The sequence below is a fragment of the Mesoplodon densirostris genome, chromosome 16 (assembly GCF_025265405.1).
Source record: "Mesoplodon densirostris isolate mMesDen1 chromosome 16, mMesDen1 primary haplotype, whole genome shotgun sequence".
Lineage (NCBI taxonomy): Eukaryota > Metazoa > Chordata > Mammalia > Artiodactyla > Ziphiidae > Mesoplodon > Mesoplodon densirostris.
The window spans coordinates 25,634,644-25,644,680 of record NC_082676.1 but is presented as its reverse complement, the minus strand read 5'-3'; the positions used below and the strand labels follow the sequence as shown (position 1 = coordinate 25,644,680).

The following is a 10,037-nucleotide window of genomic DNA, read 5'->3' as shown; positions in this document are numbered from 1 at the left end:
TGCCAGGGAAGTCCGCAGACATCATGAATTGATCTCAGAACATTTTTAAGAGATGTCCTGATGCAGACTCAGAATTCTTCTTAACCCAGTAATCCGAGTGACCCACACACCAATTAATTGGTGTTGGTACTAAGGATTAAATCGGAATGTTCTGCTATCATATTCCCAAGATGTATTTCTGGGCTCCCAGAGTTATGACATGAGGGGCTCTGCTATCGTCCCGGTTTACCCCACAGCAATATGAGACTGATGTTGGTGAGGTCTGCAGAGTCAGACTGTTCATATAATCTTTGGGCCATGGCTCAAACCCAGCAAATGTTTTGCTACCTGTGTGCCTGGTTGCAGCATGACTTAGATAAGGGGGGAGAGGCAGATTTCTTAGATATGGAGGGGTTGCTGTACCCATTAGATGGCTTGATGGAACTCACCTCGTTTTTGTTTTTTATTTTGATAAAAACATTGCAATGTCTCAATTACAAAACAAACAGAAGTGTGATTTATGTTTCACAATTTATACTGCTGTGAATTCTTGACGGTTCTAGTATGTCTCTCACATTTGAAAAATTTCTTCCAACCTGGAAAGTTGGGTGAAATGAAATCTCTCATCCTCTGGGAATAGTTACCTTTAGGTGCAGGCTGGGGTTGTGGCAGATTACAACAACCACAATGACAAGGACAACATTCAAGGCATATTTTTGTCTATATGTAGATAATAGTCTGGGGAGGAGACAAGGCTCCTCTATGTGAATAATAGAGGAAAAGTTCCATTAAACTCTCATTTATTTGAAACTGTTCCTAAGCAACAGAGTCCAGGAAGGGATAAAAAAGAAGCCAAGTTTTTCTTCATTGGAGAGCACTTCAGAACTGGTTTACTCAGAACTGCTTTACTCTTTGTTTTCATGCAAGGCTAACAAATGCAAAAGATTGGAAGCAGCAAATTAGATTGGTGGGCTTGGGCGAAGTACTGGCTACTAGACACAGCCTCAGTGCTAATAGATGGAGAAGTGATTTTTTTTTTTTTTTGGCCACACTGCGCGGCATGTGGGATCTTAGTTCCCTGACCAGGGATCTAACCCACGCCCCCCGCATTGGAAGCGCGGAGTCTTAACCACTGGACCACCAAGGAAATCCGGAGAAGTGATTCTTGACAGCAAAAGACAAGGAAAAACAATGAAATGTGACCCCACAACCAGTTGGCCCTTTGTAATGCAGGGGCAAAAAAATCCTCAATTGTGCTACTTTTGAAAGTTTTGAGTCTTCTCCCGGTTTAATTGCTATCGTGCATAATGATGACCCAGAATAAAATATACACTTCTGAGCACCTACTGTGCTAGGCCTATGCTAAGTAAGCATCTTACATTCCCTCTCTCACGCAAGGTTGGAGGTGGTCCTGTTGCTATCTCCAGTTTACAGTTTTGGAAAGGGAAGCTCAGAGTAGAGGAAGTAACTGCCCAAGTACGTATTCAAAGTGGGTTTTGAACCTTTGCAGTCTAGCTTTGCTGTTAGCCTCTACTAGGTTTCGAAGAACGTGTTAGGTGAATACGGAGTAGACAGGCATTGCAGGTAGAGAAACAGCATATGCGAAGGCTATTAAGTTAAGCTAGTCAGTCACTCAATTTCTCTGAGTCTTGCTTACTCAACTACAAAAATAGTAACAGTATTATCTCTCACAGCCTTGTGAGAATTAAATGTGATAATGCATGTAAAGCATTTTCCACAATGCCTGGATCATAGAATGTGCATAACGTTAATTACTGTTTTATAAAATATTCTTACTTCTCTTCCTGTTCTTCTACCGCTACAGAACTGGTTCCAAGGAGACTACATTTCCCAGCATGCGACCTCGCCCTTTGACCCTAACTAGACCTAAAAGTGCGCCGCAGAGAGCTTTAAGCAGGAAGACTATAGCTTCCCGGCATGCAGCGCGCCACCCTCCGTTAGATTTGAGGGACGGCCGGCGCGTTGCCCACCGGGAGTTGTAGTCAGTGGCGTGTTAACTTGACGCCGGCCGGGCCGGGCGTGGGGGCCTGTGGTAGGTGGCGCGGCTGGGCCCAGCTGCGGGGCGGAGGTGGCGGAGAGGCCTGCGGCGGCAGGGAGCGGCGGAACGGGGAGCGGGGAGAGGGCGCCGAAGCCGAGCCGAGCCGGAGCGGGCGGCGCAGGCCGGCGCGACGAGCAGCAACCATGTCGGTGTTCGGGAAGCTGTTCGGGGCTGGAGGGGGTAAGGCCGGCAAGGGCGGCCCGACCCCCCAGGAGGCCATCCAGAGGCTTCGGGACACGGAGGAGATGCTAAGTAAGAAGCAGGAATTCCTGGAGAAGAAGATCGAGCAGGAGCTGACAGCCGCCAAGAAGCACGGCACCAAAAACAAGCGCGGTGAGTCGGCCCGGCCCCCTCAGACTCCTCTGACCCGGACTCCACCTTCGTGAGACTTGCCCCAGTGTTTGCTCAGATTCTGGAACTCTTATCCCGTCAGACTCCCTTCCTTGCCTTTCCCGGTCCGGGACCCCTCCCCGTCTGACTCCCTTCAGTGTCTCCCGGAGCCCTAGACTCCTCCATCGTCAGACTGCTATTCCAGCCGTCTCGTCTCAGGCTCTCCCCATTCTGCCAGGCCCTTTCGACTCTAATTTCACAGCACTTCTTCCTCCGCCCTCACTCTATTTGTTTCTCTTCCGCCTTTTCCTCCTTCCTCTGGCCTGCCCTCACCCACCTTCCCAGATACTGCCGCCGCCTCCTTGGCTCATTTCTGCCCTCCATCCTAACACTTGTGTCCTTCCTGGTCCCACCCCTACCCTCTCCCGACCCCTCTGTGGAGTCCATGAGCATTCCTTGGTCTCTCCCCATCCCCCTGACTCAGAATTCTTCTTAAGAAGCCGCCTGGATGGAGAGAAAAGGGGACTGGGGGAGAGGAGACCCCCTGGTTTGGGCTCTATTCATTTGCTGAGTGAACTTGAGCAAGTTCCTTTTCTTCTTGAGCCTCATTTTCCCCATCCGTCAGCCGGACTTTGGACTCCATGAGGCCTAAAGTGCCTTCCAGCCCTGTGATTCACTTCTTGTTGCCTTATCAGAGTTTCACGTAGCGCAAGCCTTCACCCGGTGACTCACCGCTTCCTGGTCCCTGTGTACCAGAAATAAGGATTCCATTCCTCCTTTGGCCTCGACTCCTCCTCCAGTCCCCACTGTGGTTCAGGGCAGGGATATTGAACTCTGAGGCACTTTACTTACTGTTGTATGGCTTTCTGGGCAAGTGCTTTGTATTCTTCTTAAGTGAGGTGAATGTGAAAACGCTTTAGTAACTGTAAAGCAGTTTAGGAATATTTGATTTTTCTCGTTGTTATGGCAATATGAGAGTGAGCCATAGCGTAACAACCCTCCCCCTGAGAAGGAGGAAAGGTGAGAGGGGTTTAGGAGCTTTACAAACAAGTATTTAACTCAGAAGTCTGCAAGTCACTAGCTGTGTGACCTCGAGCTAGTGAATTTACCTCTGAAAAGAAAATATGGATTTACAGTGTCCAGTATACAGTAGGGGTTAAATAGATGTTTTCTCCATTTTAACAGAAGAACAGAATAACCCATCCTGAGGATCCTTTGCTGATAGTCAGTGGATACTCTGGACATTCTTTTTGGGGGCTTACTGCATGCACTGTATTCACAGGGTGAACAAAACACAGCTTCCACCCTAATGAGGGAGAAGACAGGGAAATAAATGAAGAACATTTTGTCTAGTGTTGAAAAGTGCTAAAAAAAAATTGGATGGGGAGTGATGGGGTGGGAAGGGGTGTCACTTTAGATAGGGTGGTCTGGGGTGTCACTTTAGATAGAGTGGTCTGGGAAGTCCTCTTTGAAAAGGTCAAGTTTGAACTGAACCTTGAGAACTTACCAGCTCTGTAGGAATCTAGGGGAGAAGCCTTCCAGGCAAGCAGGCCGCATAGCAAAACGCCCGGAGGTTGGCCTCTTTTAAGAAACAGAAGACCTGTGTTTCTAGAATGTAGTGATTGAAGAGGAGAGTGGTATAAAATAAGTGGGTGTGGGGTGGATTTTGAACTTCCTGGTAAAGAGTTTAGATTTTATTCCAAGTGGATGGAAAGCGCTGTTGGAGGGTGTTATGCGTGTCCTTATCATTCACATAGTTTTAAAAAACACCATCTGGCCTCTCTTTGGAAAGTAGAGCTGTGGGGGGTGAGAATGGGAGCTGGGAGACCAGTGAGGACAGAGGCAGCCATGCATTTGTGGCCTGGAGTCCAGTTGTAGCTCTGCAGATGGAGAGCAGGGTTAGATTTTGCTGTCTCTGGCATTTTTCTTTGATGACTCTCCCTCAGTCAGGATCCTCTGTTGTTCACAGAAGTAATTTAGAGTCAGTGTTTTGACCAGGCTGCATTTGGGGAATGCTTTGCCCATTGCCGGGTGGAGGAGAGCATCAGTTTACATCATCTCCGAACTGAGAGAGCCAATTCTCCTGTGGTCTTTTGGTCTGGAGCAGTTTTGTCTCTACCGTTTTAGAGGTGATTGAATTGGCTTTCAAGAGGCTTGGAGAGAGGCTGCCAGCAGACTGGCGGACCAATCTCAGCTAGTTGTAATAACTTTTTGGAAAGCAGTGTGTCTTCTTGAGTTTGCTTGAGAGGACAGGAGCTACTGCCGTTCTTTTTAGTGTCCTCTGGGGGAAGGTCTTATTTGCTTGTAGGGATAGTGCTCAGAGGTGTTAACACCACAACATACCATTCATTTAGTTACTTACTGACTTGAACTGTGCTGGGACTTGGAGGATCAGAGATGAAAATACACTGTGCCTGCCCTCCAGGGACTCAGGATTGGAAGTGTGTGTATGGTGGGGTTTTTTTGTTTGTTTTGTTTGTTTGTTTTTTGAGTTTGTGTGTGAGAGAGAGAGAAAGAGAGAGGGAAGACGAGGAGGAGAAGGAGGAGGAGGGAGGAGGAAGAGAGGGAAGGAAACATACCAGTCAGTGCTGAAACATGAGTGTGTACATGGGGCTCAGGCTGCAGAGGAGAATATTCTTGTCTGGAGCGGAAAGGGCAAAGGTGGTTGGCTGAGGAGGGAGATGTGAAGTGGGTCAGCAAGGAGTGTGGGGAGCCCTGAGTGAGTGCATCTCCTGGTGGGAGTCGGTGGGGCAGGACAGCAGATGGTTAACACTGGGGAGTGACCTGTAGCCTTTAGACTTTGACCTGGAGATGGTGAGGCGCACTGGCTGTCTTAAAGCAGAAGAGACAGACCAGCTTGGATTTCTGAAAGAGCACTGCAGCAGTAGCAATAAAGGAAGGAGTGTCTGCTGACCAAGAAGGGACTGGAGGCAGGAATCCAGTAAGGGATATGGGTGGAATCTCATGGACAAGGCACTTGAGCTGTAGCTTTGTCACTAGCTGTGTGTCTTGGGCAGGTTACTCTGTACCTGTACTCTGTACTCTTCAGGTGGGAACAAAGGGCCTAGAGTGGAAGCATGGAAAACTAGATGAGAAGTAATACATATCAGAGACTTTTCGGAAGGAGAATCAGAAGAAGGTTGGTGATTGGTCAGAATTATGGGCAAGATGAAGGAGAGGGAGGAGTTGAAGACATTTCCCAAGTTTACAGCTTGGACAATGGGTGGATGGTGATGCCATTAACCAACTTCAGAAACACAGAGGAGGAGCAGTTCTTCATAACTGTGAGTCCTTTGAAGTTTGTAAAACTCCTTTTTTCTTATGAGTCTCATGATATCCACCGAGACTTTGAGCTCCATGGGGCAGGATGTGATAGTCCTGTTCATTGCCGTGTCCCCTGTACCTAGCACGGTGCTGGCATGTAGCTAATGCTCAGTAAGTATTTATTAAATGATTGCAGACAGTCTTGGGGGTATGTTCTGTTATTCACATTGTCCGGAGAGGAAAATGAGGCTGGAGAGAGGATGTAACTTGACTCAGAGACCAGTTCTTCTGGTGGCTGTGGGCATCTTGTGTTTTGTTTACTCCCATGATGGCTGAAGGCATCATCATGACCTTGTCATCACTCAGATCATTAAACACCCACCTGTGCAAGGTGTGGTGCTGAGTCGGGGGGAAAAAGAAGTGAGACAGGACTAGGTCCTGCCCTGTGAAGTGTGTAGCCAAATGTGGATGCTATTTTTGTGAAGTAGATGTTGGAAAGATGATAAATTGTCCTTTGAAACAAACCTCTGCTGCTCAGGTAGATTATTTGCGTCAGGCAGGTGTGTTCCAGGCAGTGGTTTCAGTTAGGGCCTAAAGCAAAATTTGGATTGCATATTTTTTCCAAATTTCTTTTTGTTTCCTTTAGTGATGTATTCATTCTTAAGCATGTGGCAGGCTCTTAAACTGTGTCCTAGGTCCCATGCTCAGTGCCGGGAGCTTACTGCTGGGAATATAGAGAAACCAGACACAGGCCCTGCCATCCAAGGCACTTAAATATTGTCATTTTTCCTTTACTATCAAGTGGAAATAATATTCATCTCACATGACTGTGGTGAGGATTAACTAAGATAATATTCAGTATATGAAAGAGTGTGGCACATTGTGGATATTGAGTAAGTATACTTTTTTCCTTTTCTGATAAAGTTATTGTTGATCAAACCTCTTTGGTCAAGTGGAAAAGTTCTTTCACTGAGAACTAGATGGGAACCAGGATTGCAGTATAGGTGAACTGACGAAAATCTCCCCAGCTTAGGTCTCTTTTGGTACCTTTCCAAATAGTGCCCAGTTGGTGGTCTCCTTAAGAAAGATGATCATATATCAAAGATTATTTTCTTCTTAAGGCATTGTAACTAGTTATGAAATATCTACCCTAGGTGGTTCAGATTTCCCTGTTTTCCCATTTTAATAAAGATGAAACCAGGTTGTAGAAAGGATCATATTTTAGTTTAACAAGAGAATTGTGTGAGATTGGGAAATGGAGATTGGATATCTCACCCTACACTGGTATATTTCTGTTGGGTTTATGGATGCAAATCAGTTCATTTACAGGTTAATTTAGGTTCAGTTGAAAATGTCTGATGGATGCAGAGAGGCCAGACGCTGATGGGATATATATCTTCATTAAGTCCTGCTTATTGCTGGAGCCGGGGTGGCTCTCTGATGTTTAATAAATGTTAACACATGGGAAGACATCTTAATAAGTTAAATTTATAGTGAATGTGGCTTTTTGGTTCTCTGCAATCAAGGTGTCAGGTTGAAAAGCACAGCATCTTAATGGTGCATGTGCCAGCAGGATCTTCTATCCCAGAGGCCCAGGGATGGAAAACCTGAAACCCACCCAGGGAACTGAGCAATGAGGATTTCCCTTGGTGATGCTTAAGTTTCTTGTTTAAAGAGATGATGGTTGGCCAGATTGGCTTTGGTTTACTTCTGAAGACAGATGGAGTGTCAGAGAAGCCTATGCGTTGGCTGTCCAAACATGCTGGCGCCTCTGATTCAAATTACAAAATCTCTTTTTGCCCCATTTGGCAGGAAGATTAAATATTTTTAAGTGCCTGCCAGCAGGTTTCTAATGTAATTTGAAATTCAGGATAGATTTTGTTTGGAAGTTTAGCTAAATGTGAGGACCTTTGAGCTAGACTGTTTTGCTCAGGGAAGTTCTGAGTTGCCGTGAGTTGGGTTTGAGTGTGGAGAACGAGGTTCTGGAGAAGAGCCTGTGAAGATGTGTGTGAGCCGTATACCTCTGGGGCAGAAAGCCAGGACCTGATTTGTTTACAGTGGTCCAGAGCCCTGAGATGGAGCTAGGGCCTACTGGGAGGAGGGGGTGGAGTTCTTGGGGCCTTGAGGGATTCCTTTGGGTAGGCAAGGTTTGTGAAAACTTGGTCCTCTTGCTCTGCCACTGTCTGTGAAAAAGTGAGAGAGAGGATATCCAAAAACAACAACTTTATAGTGGTCACTTTGAGAATGGATGGTTATAATTAGAAGGAAAATTTGAGCATAACAGCAGAAAACAACAACAGACCTAGCTGGATATAGTACTGGCCTGTATTTTAAGGTGTTTGGCTTAAGTCAGCAGATGTTTGTTTAGTTCCTTCTAGGAGGAAGGCAGCATGATGGTGTAAGTAGAAGATTCCCAGTTTGAGTGCCAGCTTCACCACTCACCAGCAATACCTTGGCAGTTATCCTCTGAGTCTGTTTCCCCATCTATAAAAAGGGAGTAATAACAATACTTCTTAGGGTTGTTGTGAGGATATGGAATAAGGTGATATGTACAGAATGCATACCAGAGTGCCCGGCACAGAGGAGTCACGTAAATGTTTCCTTGGTTTCCCAGGTATAGTCTTAGGCACAATAAGGGATATAAAGATGGATAAGACTCCACAAGGGCTTACAGTTCAGTGAAGATGACACACACATGCACAAGTAACTGATGAAAGGCAAACTACATACAAACGAAGGGTTAGAGGAAAATACAGCAGGAAGAGATTAATTCATCTCTGAGGGGCGGCAGGTTCATCTCACCCGGTCACCCATCCAGTGCCCAAATTCCCTTTGCAGTATTCCTGCCAAGTGATTAACCTCTGATTGAACCTCTCTGCTGATAGGATTTGTATTAGGTGCTCTATCCTCCCACGCTACAGCATAGTCTGTCTTTGGACAGCTCTGACTACGAAATCACCTTTCTTATTTGGAACTGAGATCTGTCTTCCTGTACTGCCTACCTCTGGTCCAGGTTGGGGTGGTAGCTCTGTAGGGAAGCAGTTTGGGCTGGAGGAAAGAATGTGGGATCTGGAGTTAGAAGGTTTACGGGCAGATCCCAGCTCTGACAGTGGTGAACTGTTTTCTTCACTGGGAAAACAGGTTGCTAATTCTGCCTCTTGGAGCCGCAGAGAACAGGTCTAATCCCCCCTTTGGGAAGACAGATCAAGGAAAATGGGGCTTACGTCTCAACAGGTCTTCTGTGTTCCATTGACGGTTCCTTGCCTGGTGTTTCTCTTCTTTCCTTGTTACCCTCCTCTGGGTGGGCTCGTGTTCATCAGTTTTTCTCTTAAGGTGTGGAGTGGGCAAAGCTGACCACTCTGAATATGCCGGCTGAGGTCTGAGCAGCACAGCCCAGCACACACAGGACTAGCCATTTGTTAGGAATTAATTTGGTTCTGTGTGCTGTATGGCCCTGATAATCCCCATATCACTGACACAGTTGGTTTTTTTGTTTTTTTTTTAAACAATTACACTTCCCTGTGGCCTTTCGTTAGTGAAGGAATGAGCATTTAGGAGCGCCTGAAGTTTGTTTGGTCCTTCTTAAGGAGTCTTAGCTGAAGGACTGAATGATTTAAGTTCTAAACAAGAGCATCTGGCTGGCTTGATTCTCCCATAGCTTCTATTTCTAGTTTTCCCTCCTCCCTCTTCCTTACATGGCAAAGCTGGCGGGAGGGCTTATTTGAGGGATGCGGGAAAGCTACACATCTTCATGGTTCTGGATGTTTAGCTGAAAAAATTAGTGGAATGGTATGGTAGAAAAGTCTCTGGGTTTGGGATCAGAAAGCCTGAGTTCACATTCCACCTCTGCTTGCCAGTGAAGTCTCCTCCTGTCTCTGAGCATCAGCTTCTTCAGCTGCAAAAACAGGATACACTATTTACTATACAACTTTGCTACTTATACAGAGAACAAAAAGGTGGTTGCCAGAGGGCAGGGGTGTGGGAGGCATGAGTGAAATAGGTGAGGGAGATTAAGAGGTACAGACTTTTAGTTATAAAAATAAATGAGTCAGTGGAAATGTACGGCATGGGGAATATAGTCAGTAATATTGTAATAACTTTGTGTAGTGACAGATGATAACTAGGCTTATCATGGTGATCGTTTTGTAATTTATAGAAATATTGAATCACTATATATGTACCTGGAACTAATATAGTGTTGTAGGTCAATTATACTTCAATTAAAAGAACAAAAAGCAGCACAGCATTATAAATTAACTATACTTCAATTTTTAAAAAGGTTAAGTAATAACAACAAAACTTTGCTACTCAAAGTGTGGTCTGTGGGAACATTGTGAAATTGTTAGAAATGCAGACTCTCAAGCCCCACCCAGACTTACTGAAGCAGAACCTGCATTTTTATGAG

The 10,037-nt window shown here is 45.7% G+C and overlaps 1 protein-coding gene across 1 annotated transcript in view; it reads left to right on the top strand.

The window, feature by feature from the left end:
• The first annotated feature begins 2,026 nt into the window (after positions 1 to 2,026).
• CHMP4B (charged multivesicular body protein 4B) overlaps positions 2,027 to 10,037 on the top strand; it is a 48,029-nt gene continuing 40,018 nt past the window's right edge. Inside the window, exon 1 of the mRNA XM_060078785.1 lies at positions 2,027 to 2,371. Coding sequence (XP_059934768.1) covers positions 2,182 to 2,371 — 190 coding nt within the window. The 5' untranslated portion in view covers positions 2,027 to 2,181. The remainder of the gene's footprint in view (positions 2,372 to 10,037) is intronic.